The sequence below is a fragment of the Acomys russatus genome, chromosome 18 (genome assembly GCF_903995435.1).
Source record: "Acomys russatus chromosome 18, mAcoRus1.1, whole genome shotgun sequence".
Classification (NCBI taxonomy): domain Eukaryota; kingdom Metazoa; phylum Chordata; class Mammalia; order Rodentia; family Muridae; genus Acomys; species Acomys russatus.
The window spans coordinates 62446179-62466371 of NC_067154.1; the positions used below are offsets into that span (position 1 = coordinate 62446179).

Here is a 20193-nt window from a genome sequence, read left to right on the forward strand (position 1 = left end):
CAGAGAGAGGTTACACACAAGTGAAGACAGCCGAGCCAGAGAATGAGAAGGAGCCAGAAGATTAGAACATATTGCCAAAGTCAGTATGAGGACAAGCAGACCAAGTAAGGAGAAGCATCGAGAAGCCAGATTGAACCAGTCAGCTAGGAGATGAGTTTGAGCCAGAACAGCTGAGTTGAACCAGCCAGCCAGTGTTCAGAAAGAACTAGAAAAGGTGAGTTTATTCACCAGTAAGTCTCAGAGGCTGAAAACATTCTAGGCCTTGGTTAGATTATCCAGAGGCCAGAAGCTTCCAGGACTAGGCCTAGGTTAGCAGATGGAGGCAATAAAACCCAAGACAGCAATTGCTTCAGGCAAATAAAAGTCCCTTTACACAGTGGAAACCCTAGCTAAGTGAGTGCCACTAAACCTGTGGCAGCGAGTGTCCATGAACTGACAGCAGGTTGTACCACGTGTGCTCCCTGGCAATCCCCTGAGCCTATGGGTGCTTAAGGCAGAGGCAGAGCCTCGTTCAAAGCCTGTGAGAAATGCCTTGCTCTCTCATGAAGCAGGGAAAGCTCAGAGTTCTTTCTCTCTTCTCATTCATGAGCTCACAATAGCGCTGAGATGTTTCTCCCACTCTGCCGTCCAGTTTGTTGGGTTAATTTGGGAGACAGTGTCAGCGACCTGGAGCTGTGCCAACTTCCAATTAGCACTCCCTGTAACCACTGATTTCACTTTAAAAAGCAATTACTGCAGATGTCCTCAGTGACCCTGCACATCGGCTGCACTCTTAATCCTATGCATACTTTTCACATCCAACACAGAAACTTTTATCTCAGGTTTTTAAGATTTAGTTTTAATCCCTAAGCTTACGTTAAAATAATGTCAGACTCACTATAAAAGTCACGGAAACACTAGCATGCCATCCTGATCGTCTCCCCAGATCTACCTGTGAGCTGTGCACTATGGTTGTTGCTTCAGAGTATTATTTTTCTATCTATCCAGTCATCCGTCTGTTCGTCTGTCTATCACTTGTTTTTCTCTGTACCACTCTCAAGTTGTTAGTAATACCTTCTTCAGTACGAGACAGTGTTCCCACCAAAGCAGCACAGCACACCAGGAGACAAACAGTATCCTTACAGTATGAATGTCTAAACTGCAAACACTCTCATCCTCGGCAGTGTTCTCACTATGAAAATACTGACTCACAGTCAAAGAAACAAATGCCTTTTCTGGGGACTTCAAAGTCACGTTTTGTCTCCGATCCCCACCTTTATTCCAGTCCCTGTTTGTCTAGAGCTGTTCCTCACACTTTCTGACTAATATAGTTTTGACACCTTTGTTTGTTTGACGTTTGTTTTTATTTTGTGTTTCTGAGACAAGGTTTGCCCGTGTAGCCCTGGCTGTCTTGGAACTCACTCTGTTGACCAGAGATCCACCTGCCTCTACCTCCAGAGTACTGGGATTAAAGGTGTGCACCACCACTGCCCTGCCTGGGGTTGACACTTTTGTCCGTAGCCCCTCAGTTGGTTTCTGCCTGGGGTTCTTGACAGCCAGGCTGTCGCCAGGAGCCTTGGCAGTCCTGTTGCTCTCATCCCAGCACAGTCCTGTGACTGCTTAGCTGAGTGGTGCTGCCAGGCTTGTGCACTGCAAGATGACCAACCTTTCTTTTCTCATTTTATAGCAAAGGAAACGGGTGCCTAAGCTTATAGCCCAATTTAATATTGTTCTTGTTTTGTTTGGGTTTGAGTTTTTTTCATATGGTTTCATAGAGTCAAGGCTAGCCTTGAACTTGTTATGTAGCTGAGGCTGGGCTTGAACTCCTGACACTCCTGTTCCTGTGTTCTGAGTTCTGAATGTACAGGTATGCACCACCGACCAGTTCAAAGGAATAAGGCCAAATACAAGACAAACAGAGCCAGGCTGAGCCCAAGAGCCAGGAGTTAGATGTTGCCCCGTAGGAGCTCAGCGGAGTTGGTGGCACCTTGGCTTTGACTGGAGAAATGACTGTAAATCATCCAAACAAAGGAAAGCTAGGTAACAGTCTAGGACAGACAACTGTAAACCCAAATGTAGGGCTGTGGAAGTACCAGTGTGCTGGGCCAGCTACTGTCACTGGCAGCTTGCATTCTCAGATCCTGTGGACTCCCAGGGTGACAGGCTCAGAGCACTTGTCCTAACATGGCTGGTGGCAGAGTCTGTGTTCTCCCTTTGGGACACTTTTGTTTCCAAAATTTGTAATTCTCAGGTCCCAAAAATAGCAACGAAGTGGGAAATTCATTTGAAACCCCACATTATTTGATGATCACAAATGTTACATCATTGGAATGTTTCTGTTACACTGGAAAATTAACTTTGTTTTTATAAAGAATAAGAATCATTTTTGCAGAAATAAAGTCACTTTTTTTCACTTACATTTTGAGTGAAGGGGGCTGAGGTGATTGTTCACAGATAGAATACCTGCCTCGCCTGCACAGGGTGCTGGGCTCAGTGCTCAGCCTCACCTGCACAGGGCGCTGGGTTCAGTGCTCAGCCCTGCCCGCATAGGGTGCTGGGTTCAGTGCTCAGCCTTGCCTGCACAGGGCTCTGGGCTCAGTGCTCAGCCTCACCTGCACAGGGCGCTGGGTTCAGTGCTCAGCTCCACCCACATAGGGCGCTGGGTTCAGTGCTCAGCCCCGCCTGCATAGGGTGCTGGGTTTAGTGCTCAGCCTCGCCTGCAAAGGGCGCTGGGTTCAGTGCTCAGCCTCGCCTGCAGAGGGCGCTGGGTTCAGTGCTCAGTCTCGCCTGCACAGGGCGCTGGGCTTAGTGCTCAGCCTCGCCTGCAAAGGGCGCTGGGTTCAGTGCTCAGCCTCGCCTGCAGAGGGCGCTGGGTTCAGTGCTCAGTCTCGCCTGCACAGGGCGCTGGGCTTAGTGCTCAGCCTCGCCTGCACAGGGCGCTGGGTTCAGTGCTCAGCCCCGCCTGCACAGGGCTCTGGGTTCAGTGGTCAGCCCGGCCTGCACAGGGCTCTGGGTTCAGTGCTCAGTTTGCAGTGAAGCATAACTGGACAGAAGCAGGAAAGGAGGGACCAGCGAGGCCCAGGGATGCAATGCTCACTTAGTATGTGCAGGGTCCTGGGGTGGGGTGGGATGAGACAAATATGAAGAATACAAGATAATGACAGTTCACTGATTTGGCACTCTGAAGTTTTAATATAGATGCAAGAACTACCATTCTTTGGCTTGAGAACATATAAATCATACGACAGAGAATCAAACCCAGCATTTTACTGTGTGTGTGTGTGTGTGTGTGTGTGTGTGTGTGTGTGTGTGTGGCAGCAGGGTCCAACCTTCTAGAATCCCTGGCCAAGGCAGAGCTGTAGGACCTTTTCAATATTCCTGTGTAGAAATTCCTGTCATTGTCTAAAACTGTGAGTGTTCTGTGGTGATGTTCAGAGGTTTCTCAGGAAGCCATAAAATTATAGGTGTGTAGACCCACTTCGTGCGGAACTGCTGACCCTGTGTGTGTGTGAGTGTGTGTGTGTGTGCACACATGCACATGTGTGATGTGTGTATGTGGTGTGCATGTGTGTGTAGTGTGCATGGGTGTGCATGTGTGCACGGGCGTGTGTGCCTGTGTGTGTGTGATGTGTGTGTGTGTGCATGTGTGTGTAGTGTGCATGCGTGTGCACGTGCGTGTGTGCCTGTGTGTGTTAATGAGCTGTGCAGTGCTGTTGTGTTGCTGATGGTCTTCAGTGTTCATAGAGCAGTCCTTCCAATTCCTTCCTTTGCTTTTTCCAGGCCATGTGGCTTCATCTCTTCAGCCTCCTCTTTCCAGCCATGAGGGCCGCCAGCCTTTGGTAGGGAGGGATGAGCCTGTTGGATGCCTGAAGACAGGCTTTGACGGACTGCCTCGTGATGCTAATTCTAGGCTTCCATGTCACCTTCTTCGTGCTAGAGAGCAATGTCTTCATGAGGCACAGGTACATTTGTCCATCATGTCTAGTGACACAAACAAGAAAAAAGCATTGTGGACTTTGTCATCCTGCCTCATACAAACAAGTCTTAAATATGCTTGACCTCAAAAAGAGTTTTTTTCAGGGCTAAGGATATGACAGCCCAGTGGTAAAGGGCCTAGGTTTGGGCCTCAGTGTGGGGGAAGGGCAAGGGGGAAACCCCCAAACATTTCTGTTTTAGGTTTCTTCAGACTTTTTCATAGGAACAAGGAATTGATTGTCCATAAACCAACTCTTTAGTATAGACTCTGCAAGGACAATAACCAGTCTTGCTTCTTTTAGGGAGGAGGAATAACTGATTCTCACCCACCCTACCCCCAAATAAACCCAGTATTTGGAATCTACTCTGAGAATCTTTTTCTACCCCTGAATTCAGCTGAAGTCAGGAAGGAGCCCCCCCCTCCCCCATCCAGGGAAGAAGGAGAAAAGCTGTTGCCCTAATACACCCCACTGGGATGACAACAAAAGCCGAGAGAAAACGTGGGAAACTGGGAATCTTCATCCTGGTAGTAAGACTGAAATGTATGGTAGCTGTGTACCCTCAAAAGGTTGTGGGTTGTTCCACCTTCTCAGAATGAGGCGATCGGTGAGACATGGGTGCAGTTACCAGGCTTTGGATCTTCTTCTAAGATCGTGGAGACCTGGAAAGTCAGGTCCCGGGCATCAGTCCCCGGCAGTCTGATCCGGGCTGGTCCTCACCCTGGTCCTCACCCTGGTCCTCACCCTGGTCCTCACACTGGTCCTCACACTGGTCCTCACATGGTCTTCTCCTTGTTGAGACCAGGGTTCTCCTCTGGGCTGTGCCTATATCTCTTTAATCTGAAGTTTCTTTTGAAGGGACTTAAGCTGTGTAAGTTTGTGTCAAAATTCAAAGAAGCCTCATTCAGTACCCGTGGCTCCTCCTAGCATTTCTCACCCCGCCTCCTTACCTAGAACCTCTCCAGTCTATGGAGCTGGACTTCCCTTTCTGACTCTATATAAACCAGCCATTTGGGCCGTGTGCTGTCCTGGACTCTGCATCCTTGGCCCCTCTTGCCACTGCCCCACCATGGCCCAGTTCAGTCCAGTTCCAGAGAACTATTCTCTCTCACATCTACAATAAAACTTTCTCCTCAACCACACCTAGAAGGGGTCCTGTCCCCATTGTCCGTCAGTCTGTACAAAAGCAGTCATTCCATTTGAAGTTACTTACTGAGTTTTCTAGGACATTATTTTTAAACCTTTTTTAAAAATAGTTTTTAATAAACCAAGAGATTAAAGGGACAGTCCCCAGTTGCCTGTATAGTTAGTAGTTCCAGCTAGGTTCAGTTTACTTGAAATCTGTAAACATTTAGTCAGAGAGAACCTGCTTCCCAAACACACTTTGACCACAGTGCTTTATTCCTTCAGGCTGTTTCTGGATTAAGACCCTCCAGGCTACATGCACAGGCCTCCTGCTCTAACCTCACCCTTCTAATGTTTGTCTTCTGACTCAGCCACAGAAACACCGAAAAGGTGGCAACTAAATGCACCAAACACTCCCAAAGCTCCAAGACCTCACATGGGCAAGACTGAGCTCAGGCCTGCTGGTGTAGGGTTGGTTTTGTTTTTTGTTTTCTTTCTGAGGCAGGGTTTCTCTGTGTAGCCCTGGCTGTCCTGGGCTTCCTTTGTTGACCAGGCTGGCCTCCAACTCACAGAGATCCACCTCTCGAGTTCTGGGATTACAGCCATAAGCCACCATGCCCAGCTGGTGAAGGTTTATAATCCCTGCGACCTGGAAGAAGTTGAGGCAGAAGAGTAGAAAGTTCAAGACCAACTGGACAATTTAAAAAGACCTTCTTTAAACCGGGTACAGTGGCACACACTCAGGGAGGCAGAGACAGGTAGATCTCTGTGAGTTCTGGTCTACTAAGAGAGCCAAGGCTACACAGATAAACCCTGCCTTGGAATGGGGGAGACTTTCTTTAAATACAAAAAGGTAGCCCCAGGGTGGTGGTGCAAGCCTTAATTACCAACACTTGGGAGGCAGAGGCCAGCCTGGTCTACAGATCGAGTTCCAGGATAGCCAGGGCTACACAGAAAAATCCTGTATGGAAAAACCAAAAAGGAATGAAGGGAGGAAGGGAGGGAGGGAGGGAGGGAGGGAGGGAGGGAGGGAGGGAGGACCAGTAAGGGCACAACTCAGCATCGCCCCTGGCCTGTCGGAGGGGACTGCGTGAGTCTCTCTGCTCAGCTTCTTGTGACAAGAGCGGCTTCATCCAGCATGGTTCATCCCTGCCCATCGCACACTCTCAACCTGGGCTCAGGGTCCTAGATACACGGGAATGGCTCTTACTGACCTAGTGTCGACTTCTGTGCTGTTTTCATGGGCTCCTCAGCAGCTTTACTCAACTTCACTGATAAGAATTAGGTTTGACTGAACAGCTATTTTTATAGATGAGTCCAGAGGCAAACAGTCCTAACCTCTGTGACTAAATCTTGTAGCAGTTACTTCAGACATATGAGATGCACTAGATTCTGGAAGTCACTACGTGGTGACAGTTTATAAAACTACAGTTTATGTTGGCTGCTACTAATATTAGGCTGTGAAATGTTCCTCTGAGAGTAAAGGGTAGAATATAAAGAAATTTCTGTAGTGTCATTGCAATCAGGCTGCTGTGGACATTGACAACAGTTCCAAAGTTAAAAAATAAAAATAAAAAGAAGAAGAAGGAAAGCTGATGTGGGGGCACATACCTTTTTCCAACACTCCCGAGGCAAAGGCAGAAGGATCACCTCAGATTTGAGGCCAGCCTGGCCACATAGTGAGATTCTGTCTCAACCAGGTTGGTGGGGGGGGGGGGGGGGGGGGGGGGATAAAAAGGGGAGGGAGAAATGGGAAGGAAAAGGAGTGTAAAGTAGAGCCTGGAGCTCTAGGGCAGTCTTTTTTTTTTTTTTTAATTTATTTATTCAGATTACAACTCAATTGTTATGCCATCACCTGTATCTGCCTATTCTTCCCTCCCTCCCGCTTTCACCCTATTCCCCTCCCCTAGGTCCATGCCCAAGGGGGCCCTCCTCCCCCACCTTATGGTCATAGGTTATCAAGTCTCATCTTGGTAGCCTGCTTACTCTTTTTCTGAGTGACACCAGGACTCCCCACTAAGGGGAGGTGGTCAAATATAGGGACCCAGAGTTCATGTCAGAGTCAGTCCCTGCTCTCCACCTAACTGTGGAGACTGTGCTGTCCATTGGGTAGATCAGAGTAGGGGTTCGATGTTTACTACTTGTATTGTCCTTGGTTAGTGCAGTAGTTTGAGCAGAACCCCCAGGGCCCTTCTTGTAGGTTTCTAAGATCCTCTGGATCCTTCTATTTCCCCATCTCCTATATTTCTCTTACCTAGAGTCCCAATAGGATGTCCTCACATCTATCCCAATCTCCTGGTAAGTGAAGACTTTCATGGGACATGCCTCTTGGGCTAGTGTCCAATTATTAGTGAGTATATACCATGTGAGTCTTTCTGCTTCTGGGTTAACTTGCTCAGTATGATCATTTCTAGTTCCATCCATTTGTCTACAAATTTCTGGATTTCCTTGTTTTTTATAGCTGAGTAGTATTCCATAGTGTAAATGTAAAACAGTTTCTTTATCCATTCTTCAACCGAGGGACATTTAGGCTGGTTCCAGGTTCTGGCTATTATTAATAAGGCTGCTATGAACATGGTTGAGCATATGTCCCTGATGTGTGCTGGAGCATCTTCTGGGTATATTCCAAGGAGTGGAATAGCTGGGTCTTGAGGAAGCCCTATTTCTAGAGCAGTCTTGATGAAGGTGATAATTGAAGTGAAACAGACCAGGGCCTCAATGTGGATCTAAGAACTCCCTGGATCCTCAGGACACCCTCGTGAATTAGGCACCGTGAGGACCCACAGTGTGTGACCCACAGTTTCTAAGTGACGGAGTTAGGAGTTGAAACTCAGTGGCTACACTGAAGATCCTAGACACTGAGTCATTGTGCCCACTACCCCCAAGAGGGCTTCAGGAAGGCTACTGTGGAGCCTGTTCCCGGTGGGTTGAGTCTTAGCAGGGCCTGTGTGCCTTGCAGCTTTGCAGATGGCTCTTCCGAATAGCCAGGTCGTGGTGCTTGCGGCCTGAAGCCGTGCTCTCTGTTCATTTTGTGCCCTGACAATGCCCAGAAAGCCCTATTAAGTAGCTTCAAATGAATGGATCGTTCACACTGTTCCTCAAATTCATCATGTGTCTCCTTAGGGTTCTGAGGACCTCAGAGCTCCACACAACCTCATCTACAAGTTTGTAGTGCCATGAAGCCCTATTTGATAATGTTTCTTTTAGAAGTTTTACGTAGTACTTGAAAACACTTAATTTTTTGTTTACAGGTTTTAAGCCATAGAGCAGGGACTTAAACTAGGTGTGTTTGTGCTGCCATATACAGCACGCGTAGTTCTGCCTTGTTTCACTCTGGGTAAGCAGAGACTGGAAAGCATACTTTGTGTGTGGTTTTCTGCAGGCACTTGCTTTACTCTATTTACTGTGTAGTGTGGGGCTGGAGAGATGGCATGGCAGTTAAGAGCACTTGCTGCTTTCTCAGAGGACTCAGGCTCGGTAGCTCACACTGCCCTTAGCTGCAGCTCTGGGAGCCTTGGTGCCTCCCCAGCTCCTGTGAGTGCCCACGCACACACACACATCTATAAACTTGATTTGAGAGGGATATTTTTCTTTTGTCTGAGAAATTAGATTATTTGGTCAAAAAGTTAACATCTTAAAAAAATTTTTGAGACAGTCTTATGTAGCCTCAGTGTGCAGTCCAACCAGCCGTGAACCTCTCAACCCTCTGCCTCCACCTCGCCAGGCCTGGGGTTACAGGTGTGTGTCCTCATCCCCAGCCTGCAGTCCAGGTGTTTGGGCTTCTAAGAATAAAGATTCCATTTGCTGCCATTATAGCCTGGTACTGCGTCTCCTTCCCTTTCCATATTAACCATGAGGCCTTCTCTTGTCTCACCTTCCGCATAATAGATGCACAATAAACACCGCGCGGGATGCCCGCAGCCTGTCTCACCGCCCAAGCTGAACTTGTAAGCTAAGTCCCATTGTGGACTGCAGCCCTGATAGCAGGCGCCTGACAGAGGTCACTCTGGTGCTTTGGATCACTACTGAAGGCTTTATGAGGTGTTTTCTGATTTGACTGTTTGGCCACCATGACTACACAGTCACAGTCATCTCTGGCCATGTTCACTTTGCCTGTATGCATACTAGTTTCATAATTTCTGTTAAACATAAGTCAACATTTTATCCTATTCGATTCTGAGTTTTTTCAATGAATTGATAATAGTGAAAACTTTTTATCATTGAAGCCGTCCACACACAAGCCAGAGTGCTGTTGAGCGCCACCCCCCCTTCTCCCCGGCACTGGCTCGCTTCCTGGCCTCTGCTGTTGTAGCCCTGCACTAAGAACGGAAGAGGGAAGGGCGAGCTCCCCATCTGCTCCCCGGAGTCCGTTTGTTCCACCTCCTGTGACTACAGTACTCTCACTCAAGATGAGCAAAGAATTCAAACGGGAGAGAAAGTAAAGAGAGGGGTGGGGACCATGGCAAAATGGTATGCTTCCCTACCTATGTGCCTATTTACGTAATTGTGTTGTTATAACATTTCCTGTACTTTCCTGTAAGTTGATGCTGCCCTAATTACAGATTTTCAAGAGAACAGTTCATTGTACCCCAAATTACAGAGTGCTTTAAAAAGGTACCTTCTTGCTAGCTTACCAACTACCTTATAAACTCGTAATTACATAAAACAATTCAGGGTGCGGGATGGAAACAGCTTGTGCTGTTAACAGATGTTGGCATTGTTACATAATTGAGGACAGCGCTTTCAAAGGTCTATAATATTTTTCTTGTATAAAAAGAAAAGCCTGGTTCATTATAGTCACAATGTGCCATGTAGACCCCTGATCAAACAGAAGGCGCATGCCCTGCTTTGGGGTTCTGTGCGATGCACTGTAACAGATTTGCCTTTGTGGGTGGGAAAGTGCCACTTATTTTAGCACACTGCTTTTGTGGCCTGTGCACCTACCTGTTAGACAGCCTACGGGCAACCTGGGCCCCATTGTCCTCTGTGCACCTGCATGTGGGGCTCCCCAATACTGCACGCTAGGGGTATCTCTGTCCTCAGCGGACTAGAACCCTTTGGAAGGCTGCTAAGGAGCTCCTTGGTGCCCCTCTTCCATCTGAGGCCTCCCTGCGAGGCTCATGGGCTTACAAATGGGGCAGGATCCCCAGACTGAGGCTCTTTTCCTTTCCCATTTTGTGTGTAAAGACAGTAAGTGACACTGGAAAAGTTGTCTCACAGGAGCAGAGCCAAGGATTGAGTTCCCTGTTGGCAAGAGTGCTGCTAGATCCATGACTTAATTTCCAACATGCTTTTAGCGCAGTAGTTAAGGGACAAGGCTGTTTAAGATAGTGGGACTGGATGGAAGCTTGTGATTACAAAAGCAAAACAGGGGAAAGAAAGAAAAAAACCTCTTGAATTAATTTTGTGTTGTGGACGGACATCTCTAAACTGACCTCTCTCTCCAGAGGACTGTCTTTTTACCTCAAACTGGACATATGTTGAAGCTACCACCTGACTCACCCATCAGAGTTAATTTTTTCATCACATGTGTAGGGGGGTGTGTGTGTGCGCGCGCGCACGCGCGCCTATATGTGGAGATCAGAGGACAACCTGAGGAACTTGTTTCTCTGCTCCTCCTGTGTAGGTCCCGGAGGTTAAGCTCAGGTGTCCTGGTGACAAGCTCCTTCGCTACCTTGGCAGCCCAAGTTGGTTGTGTTGCCTTAGAAACAGTCCATTCCCTAGGAAGAGTTGTGAAAAAGGAGTCCCATATATTTTGTTTTTTCTTTTGTTTTTCTTCATGCCTCTACTTTTGTAGTATTTTCCTCCAAAAAGGACAAGGCTGTTGCTCACTGCTCTTGTGATTTCTTGTGGCATGTTATGGTCACACCAAAGGCTGAAGAGATGCACACAGTGCACACAATGCCCCGAATGTAGTCCCCAGCATCAAAAATAAAATAAAAAAAAAAAAACCCAGAAAACTAAACCAAAACAAAAAGGCTCTGGAGTTTGGAAACCACTTGACCACTGGAAGAATAAAGGCCCTGACTACAGCCTGACAGGTGACTGCCAGGGGGAAGCCATGCACTGTGTGACAGCACAGTGCTCATGTCACTGAGCAGTTAGGTACTGAGTGATTTTTCTCCTGGTGCTAACTGCTTTGTTTCAATGAGAGGAAACAAGTGTTGAGTCAGAAACAATGTATTTTTTCCTGTTCACATAAGTATCACTGACCCCAGAAGCATTCGGCTCTAATGTGACTCTGGCATTTAAAGGGATGAGACTCATGGGCAGGCCCTGAGTGCTGCCTCTGGGACATGCCCTTAAGTTCCAGCTGTGATGTGGGAGAGGCCCTTTTAGGATAGTTATAGTTTTGTTTGTATAAGATAGGGTCTCTATGTAGCTCAGGTTAGCCCAGGCTTGCCTAGGCTGTGCAGTCCTTTGCCTCGGCCGCCCCAGTGCTGTGCTTACAGGCTTGTGCCACCCTGCCCTACTAGTTTCTTGATCTTTTTGGCGTTTTGTGCCCCATGGCTTTGGAGATCACGATCAGAGCCCCATGGGTGTCGGGAAGACAAGTGCTGGGCTAATGTGCTACGTCTCCTGTTTTGATGATTTTTTTATTCTGATGTACAGGACCTTGCTGTTCCCTTCTGTTAATTACCATGGCATGCCAGACCTTAGACTACTGCACTCAACCTTGCAGTGCAGGCCTCATCAGCTCCTGTGTGGTAGCGGCAGCAGCGGCAGCCCCGGGAAGGTGCCTCTGCAGGCTTCGTTTGTGGTAATGTGAGCTGTCTTAGTTCCTCGGGACATCACTTGATTGTCTTACAAGTTAAGACAATATTTAGGTTTCAGGAGGCTACACTTTATACAGTGTTTCTGAATTGTGCTTTTGTGAGAGATGTCAACTGTCACTGTGAGCGGGGGACATTGGAGTATATTTACTCTCTGTGTAAAATTGTGTTATAACAGTGCTAATTACTAAGCATCTGAATTGTGAAAAAGTGCACAGCAGTAATTTGCACCTTAAAAAAGTGAAAACACACACAGGGCACATGCTGGATTTATGAACTTCCCAAGGGCATATTTAGTTGCGGCTCACTCGTGGCTTGACTCTTATTCGGCATTTGGTTTCTGCGTCTGTGCTTTTTAGACTCCAGTAAGAGCTGCTAGTGAGAGCAGGACACTAAAACAAGGAAGAGCACATAGAGACAAAAGACCGGCACTATTAGATCACTGGGTGCTTTTATTTGTTTGTTCTGCTAGTTTTAGAACAGCTAGAAAAAAATCTCCCTTTGAAGTCCTTTCCTATGATGTGAAGTTATGAACTGGGTGGCCAGATTTTAAGATTCTAGGGCCCTGGTCACTCTATCAGTGGCAGATGCTTATGTTGCCTGATTCATACCCTGAGTCAACGCATCTGTGTAATTAGCCTGACAAATCTAAACCACTTTTCAGGCCCACAGAAACTCATGTTTTGCCTTGTGGATGGGTCAGAGCCACATGCATGAGGTAACTTAGAAGGGATGGCCCTTAAACATGAACTGCAGTCCCGATAAGATGTCCTGGCTGGCTACACACTATGGTATTTATAAGTGTATTTTCAGATTAATTCAACATACGTGCTATTTGACTGGCAGAACTTTTAAAAGAAATTCCTGTTTGTAAGGAGGAAAGTTAATTTTTTTTTTTCTTGTCTAGTGCTGTACTTGAAGGATTCCTGCTCATGGGCAAAAAACAGAGGTTTCAAAGGAAGCTTGTCTCCATATGGTTTTCCTCGATAATCCCTTATCCGCCATCTTCAGCTCTCATTCCTTTGCTTTCTTGCCTGTGGCTACATTTCTATCTCTGCATCAATTAGCACAGTGATTTATACAACAAGCAAGCAGTTTAGAGGTAATGGTACACAATTAGCATCTCATTCCACCACAAAGGGTGTGCTAAACACCCCAGCCATTGCTCGGCTGTCTGGAATGGAAATCAGTGTTTGTCCTAATTCATAAGCTATCTGATGTGAAGTGGGTCGCTTTGTACTGCACTACACCATTAATCTAATTATAGATAGCTGCAAATGAAGTGCTGTCGGGGCTGGGAGATTGAAGAAAATAGCCTTTTGTCATTTAGCATGACTCTGTGAAGCAGGATCACACTTTACAGGGTAATGCCGCAAAATGGAAAGCTCAATAATATTGCTGCCTGTTGCATCTTCTCTAATTACTGCAGCGTTGTAAACACAACTGGGCGCTGATATAAATAGAGCCGTCGCTGTGCTGTCATGTGGGTTGTAGGAGGAAGTCCTTCGAGTGCTGTTGGATTAAATGATGCATCCTGATTGACAGGTACCCTGAGACTGCACTGATGGAGTTATCACCGTATTATGCTAACAGGCTGAGCCACCACTGCAGCTGCAGGAAGCCTGGGCTTTAGCTGAGGGTTTCTGCTCTTGCTACCTTTGTTACGGGACTGAACCTCTATGAGGGGCCACCAGCTCCTGTTCTGTGTGTGAGGGCCACCGGGGCCACCAGGTCCTGTTCTGTGTGTGAGGGCCACCGGGACCACCAGGTCCTGTTCTGTGTGTGAGGGCCACCGGGGCCACCAGCTCCTGTTCTGTGCATGAGGGCCACCAGCTCCTGTTCTGTGTGTGAGGGCCACCGGGGCCACCAGGTCCTGTTCTGTGTGTGAGGGCCACCGGGGCCACCAGCTCCTGTTCTGTGCATGAGGGCCACCAGCTCCTGTTCTGTGTGTGAGGGCCACCGGGGCCACCAGGTCCTGTTCTGTGCATGAGGGCCACCAGCTCCTGTTCTGTGCATGAGGGCCACCAGCTCCTGTTCTGTGTGTGAGGGCCACCGGGGCCACCAGCTCCTGTTCTGTGTGTGAGGGCCACCGGGGCCACCAGCTCCTGTTCTGTGTGTGAGGGCCACCAGCTCCTGTTCTGTGTGTGAGGGCCACTAGGGGCACCAGCTCCTGTTCTGTGTGCTAGGGCCACCAGGGCCACCAGCTCCTGTTGTTCTGTGTGTTTTCAGGAGATTTCTCTTTCAAAAGATTAGCCAATGGACTTCATGTTCAAGGAGAGAAACAGGTATAATCTGTGGCTTGGAGCCTTGCTTTTCCTTGCATACCTGTGCCTATTCTACAGAGACCTGGGGAAAGGGCCACACTGACGACTCCTGCTCCTCTGTGCAGTTCACACTACAGCTGTGGTGCCCCGCCTCTCTTCTGACCTGCAATGTTGAAAAGACCCTCCTCATTTCTGTCACTCCCAAAACAGTTTCCTCTGGTGGAGTTAGGGACAGAGGTCTTCAGAGAGCCCTGAGCCAGTTAGCTCACACCAGGTGAGTGAAGATGTGGTTTTAAGGATAGAGATTGGGCAGGCGGTGGTGGCGCATGCCTTTAATCCCAGCACTCGGGAGGCAGAGACAGGCAGATTGCTGCGAGTTCAAGGCCAGCCTGGTCTACAAAGTGAGTCCAAGACAACCAAGTCTATACAGAGAAACACTGTCTTGAAAAACCAAAAAAACAAAACAAAACAGAAACAAAAACAAAACAAAACACCAAAACAAAGGATAGAGATTGGTTGGTGCAACAGTTTGTGCAGGCCCCCTGGGTCTAGATCTGCCTTCTTTGTGGGGCCCCTGAACCTTCTGGGTCCTTCCATCCCAGAGTCTGAGTGGGAGTCTCAGCATCTGTCCTGCTCCCCCACTGGGTGGAGTCTCTTGGAGGACATCTATGTTGGGCTAAGAGCGGGACTGCCTCTGACATGAACTCTGGCGCTCCCGATTTGATCACTTCCCCTAGGTGGGGAGGCCTGGCAGGCACACAGAGGAAGGGGAAGCAGGATATCCAGATGAGACCTGATAGGCTGTGGCCATATGGTGGGGGAGGATCCCCTTCTGTCAGAGGTCTAGGGGAGGGGAATAGTGGAAGAGGGAACGGGAAGATACCAGTGAGGGGATAACAATCAGGATGTAATCTGAATACATTATAATAATTTTTTTTTAAAGAATAGAGACTGAGGGGTAGGGGTGTAAAACGTTGAATAGGAAACCAGCCTTCGAAGAAATGCATCCGTCACCATGCTTGGGATGGTGGATAGAGTTTGGCCAATGCTTCATAACTTTGAGCTTTCTAGATAACTTGGAAAAAAGCTGGATTATTGGCCTATGACTCCATGTTGATTGAAATGGACAACAGCTGGCATGAGAAGAATTAGTCTAACTGTACAGATCTTAATTGGCAGTGGAGAAAAGAGTTAGAAAGGAGCCTGGGAAATCTCACAGGCCCTGAAGTTGCAGCCGAAGGACGTGCAGAGCAGACTGGACTTCACCTGGCAAAGGGTCACACTCTCGAATCATGGCAACACTGCGGTGTGTGGCTTGTAAAATCCTCGGTGTACCTCCAGGCATTAGAGAGATGTTCACAGACTTTAAGCTCCCTGGGGGCCTCATGTACCATAGCTGATCACACATGCTGCTTCCTGTCCCGTCCGGAGGACTGTGCATCTAATCGATGGATTCAGGCATCTGTCTTCTCACAGAGGTGGGCAGCCCACGTGCAGGATGTAATGCTCAGCTGAGCACATCCCTCTGGAAAGCCCCTCCCCCCCCCCCCACTGCTTTCTCCCACAGCCACCCTGGCTGCCCTGCCTTTTTCACTGGCTTCCATGTTGGCCCTGTGGCCTTCCTCCTAACTGTCCATTGCTTGCAGTGGTCTAACTATGCCTTCTGTATTTGCTGTTGATTCTTCTTTCTTTCTTTTAAACATTTGCGTGACATTTTCTTGTCAGACATGGCTTTACATTCATTATAAAAGCCAGAAAATGGTTTTGTTTGGGGTTCTGGCTGGGGGTGATTTTACATACTCGGGTCAAATACCTTTCCTGGCTGTCATAACTGGATTGAGAAACCCATCCAAGCTGTTCCCAGAGAGAACCTGTTTTCCAATTTACTTGGTGAGGTGTTTTTGGTTTTTAATTTCCCATTAGCATGGCAGAGGTTTGGAGACAGCTTCCTAAAGAGGGAAGGCCGTGCGCTCCTGAGCCCAGCTGACCACCCTCCTCCCCGAGCGCCCCTGAGGCAGCTGACCACCCTCCTCCACAGAGCCTTTATCACTCTCTGGCTGTTCTTGACCCACACAGGATAAACATCTGCCAGTTTTCATGATTAAACTTCTGTCTGTTAGCGGCTAGCCTTTACAGCATAGACAGTGTGCTTTGCCTGAATATACACCCCCCCCCCTAAATTCTACCTAGACATTTTGCAGTCTCTCACAACACTTAAGTGTCCTTCACATAAGCAGACTTAAAAGCCCCTTTCCTGAGCCCTCAGCTAGCCAAGTGCCATGTAACCAACAGTCCTAGCGCAGACTCCGCAGTGCCCCCCTTCTGGAGAAGGTACTAGGATGCACCCACAGCTGTCAGCTGGCTGTCTACTCAGGTGGGCCCACGGGCTGCACCTACTCGGCCCGTTCAGACTTTGGACTCCACGTACAAACTGCAGGGCTGATGAGAGGCTGTTTTAAGGTGGGCTCTTGATGACCAGGACAGTATCAAAGGTAACCTTCCGGAGAGTGGCTTCTCTTCCCTCTTTTCCTAATCAGAAAGATCACTTCTAAGTCGGCTATGTTCAACAAGGCCTCTCCCGTGGCATTCTGCTCCTTGTTATTTTTCACTTGTGATTACAATAAGTCATTTATCCCCAAACAGATTTAAGAACAATAAACAAACCCAGAAGGGAAAGGAGCGTCTCATCAGTAACAAAGGCTGTGTCTGAAGAGCAGAGTTCGGGGCTCTGTCACATCTCCTTCCAACCAAAGCAGGGGCCCTACAGAGAAAGGAATTCAGAGAATATGAAAGCTATAAAAATAGTAAGAGACCCAGCTTTTGTCAGGAGCTGGCCCTCACGGAGGGGAACGGCCCTCGCTGAGGACAGTCTCCGCACCTGGTTCACTCTGAGGCCTATCTGTGAGGCAGCTGAATTATTACTTCTTAAGCCCTATTTGCTTAAAAGCTAATGGCGAAAAGCTGTTAAGTCGTATTCTCGGCATATACTTTTCTTAAATTCAAGGTTCACATTTTGAAGTTAAAGAAAGCCAGGGGAGAAATAGATCTGAATGCTACATTGAAAACTAGTCCCCAGGGTGGAATGCCAGCTGGTCACATAGCAGTGCCACCCCCAGGTGATGACAGCCGGGAAAGAACCTGCCTGGTGCCACACGAGCTTCCAGAGGGCCTGGGCTCTCTTTTCCAGGGAGACAGCGCGGAGAGTACAACTGTGCAGTCGGCTCAATTATGTCCCCTCCCCAAGGATTTAATGAGGGACTTGGAAGTACAATTCATGGGCGATAAGTAGTCCCTCTGCCCAGAATGACAGCAGCATGCTTTCTCCTCGCCACTTATGACTCAGATGAATTTTAATAGGAGCAAAAAGCTTTTATTTGTGCTGTAATTTCACTTAAGGATCATATCCTTCAGAAACTGGCAGACACTTCTATGTCGTGATTGCAAAACACACACTCAGGAGTAAAGAAACACGCAGAAGACGTTATTATTCAACCTGTCACAGTGTCGCAAATCTGCTTGGAACCTAGGCTATCAAAGCCTCTCCCCACCCGCTCTAAATAGGCCCTGTAAAGAGCCACTTGGAGATTGCCACTGTCCCCCGCCCCGCGCAGAATCAAAGTGGGAATGAGACTCCGCTGCTGCGGCCTCCCTGCCAGCGTGGTGCCCACAGGGGGCTCTGAGTTGCTGCAGCTTCGCTCTGACAAATGGAACTGCCCAGTGGGTGCTGGTCCTCTCTTCCCCGGAGAGACGACTGGATCTGCTGAGAACCAGAAACCTGGCGCAGGCTCCAATTCCCCACCTCAAAACATTTTATTTTCTGTTTAGATAGTGCAAATTGTGGTTCATCTATTTGTCTACATTTATGTGGGATGTTTCCTGTCCAGTAGGAATCGTCTTTATTGGAGATGTGATAATTGACGAGACTCCCTGGCCCTCCACCTTTGCGAGCCACCTACAGAAGATGCCATGAAAACTGATGTGCCTGGCATTTTCTGTGTTTTAAAAATCTGGATGATATCATGTCTTAACCCCAGAGATATTCTCGTTACGGCTCGTTTTTCTCGTGGTTGTCTTGTCATAATCGGAAAAGGCTGCATGATAATGTGCCTAAGGAGGAAAAACTTTCCTGATGCGAATGCAACATTTTATATCATTGAGAAATATTTGAACGTTAAAGCCTTTTCTTTTTTTCTCAAAATGAACACTGAAGCCTTTGTCTCAGTTTATTGATCTATGCAGGGTAGCGTCTCTGGAGGCATGAGAGGTTTGTGGTAGCAGTCTGCTGCCATCTACTGGTACGCACAGTGTCACTGCCTCCGTCCTGAGGCTGGAGGAAGGACGGACGCACGGGATTTCATGCCCCTGTTTTGAGAGCACAGTTCCTCAAGCAATGGTTTTCTTAGAGACCCACGATCCTTTCTATATAGCATTAATTAAATAACTGGAGCGATCCCTTAAGGAAAGCCCGGCTCAACGTGTTCTAGACAGGAATAATGTCATATGCAGGGCTGTAAAATGTTTGGTTTTTAAAAGATACCATTGTAATTTGAATTTAAAGCTAGAACCGGGTTTTGAATAAGTGCTGCTTTAGAGGATAAGTTCGTCATCTAACCTCCTTCATGCTTTTCTCTTTCAAGTACAAAGTGCGCATTTTAACCAAACTCGCAGCAGAACTGAGCAAATTCATGCTGGAAAAGGTGACCGAGGACACCAGCAGCATTCTGCGCTCCCCAATGCCTGGGGTGGTGGTGGCCGTTTCCGTCAAGCCAGGAGACATGGTAAGAGCGGTTCTGTCTGAGGGACACACTGGGCTCAGACTTCCCCTACAGAGTAATGGCAAACGACAGGCCCATGCCCTCGTGGTGTCTCTCAGCCCAGGGGGTGCCCACCGGGCAGTAGGCTGGGCACTCACTCTGTACCTGCTTCAGCTCTGGGTTGTGTGGGTGACAGCACCCCTCTGAAGGGGGGGGGGACAAAAACAAGGACAGACCTTCTTTTCTTTCTCAATTTTCTAGATTCTCTAATAAAAAAGAACCTCAATTTTCTAAACTTTGCAGAGGCACTTATTTGGCATTGCTCCTTCCTCCCCGGCCCTCTGGGTACAAAGCGTCTTGGGGAATTCATGCCAGGAGATAACCAGCATAGGGATTCCTGAGCCAAGCGTCTAATTGGGAAGGGAACTAAGAAGCCTTAATCCTACCGTCTGTACAGCAGGATTGTGCTCTTCTTGTAAGCTACGAAGCCAAGTTCAAAGTCATAACTGGAGACTTCACTCTTGACTTTTTAATAGTAAAGCTACGTTATAGCCCTCACCTGCTCAGCCTCATAACTTGCTGTGGACAACTGTGCAGGATGCATATGTTTTCTTTAAAAATCAGCCGCTAAGCAGCAAAACCATGGTTTAAGATGCAGGTGGGAGACGTCCAGAGGCCCTTAAGTACTTGTGTTTTTACTTATACACAGGATCGGAACAGCCACATGCAGTAGACTTTCTGTGTGCTAATGCTATTGTGTCTCTGGCTGAAGCCACTGGGGCTTATCTGACTTGCTGTAATGATTATGTTAAGATGACACCTGATTTCTTTATTAACACAGATAAAGTATCATGTCAATATTGAGAAAAACCCATAAAGGTGACAATGGCTTCTAGAAAAATACAGAGTAAAACCAATCAAGTTTTGTTGTCTTAAATGATTAGTCCCCAAATTAACAGGAAACTGGGGAAACTGACTTGAAGATGGCTTCCCCTGGTGAAGCAGGGGAGATACCAGCTTTTGTAGAGAAAAAGCACAAAGGCAGGCAGCCCTGACTCGCTAATTCACTTTGAAGGCATGGACATTCCCAGAAGAGCTGCCCAATCCTGATACCAGGGTTAGGATGTGGGAGAGGTGAGGTGTGAGAAGTTAGGGGCCCACTGCTGAGTTCTGGAGGTGTCTTCCTGTGCGCTCACACAGCACTGGGGTTGAAGGCGGCTCTTCCTTGGTCTTCATTAACAGTCACACACTCACACACCGTATTTTCAGTGTTCTGGGAAATCTTGTGTCTAAATGTGCAGGTTAGTGAACTGCGAAGGGTATT

General features: G+C 47.8%; 1 protein-coding gene across 3 annotated transcripts in view; it reads left to right on the plus strand.

Annotated features, from left to right (window-relative positions):
• Pcca (propionyl-CoA carboxylase subunit alpha) overlaps positions 1-20193 on the plus strand; it is an 842751-nt gene that overhangs the window by 810915 nt on the left and 11643 nt on the right. For all 3 annotated transcript variants that reach the window (XM_051160992.1, XM_051160990.1, XM_051160991.1), the window contains one exon: positions 18753-18893. In XM_051160992.1, coding sequence (XP_051016949.1) covers positions 18753-18893 — 141 coding nt within the window. The remainder of the gene's footprint in view (positions 1-18752; positions 18894-20193) is intronic.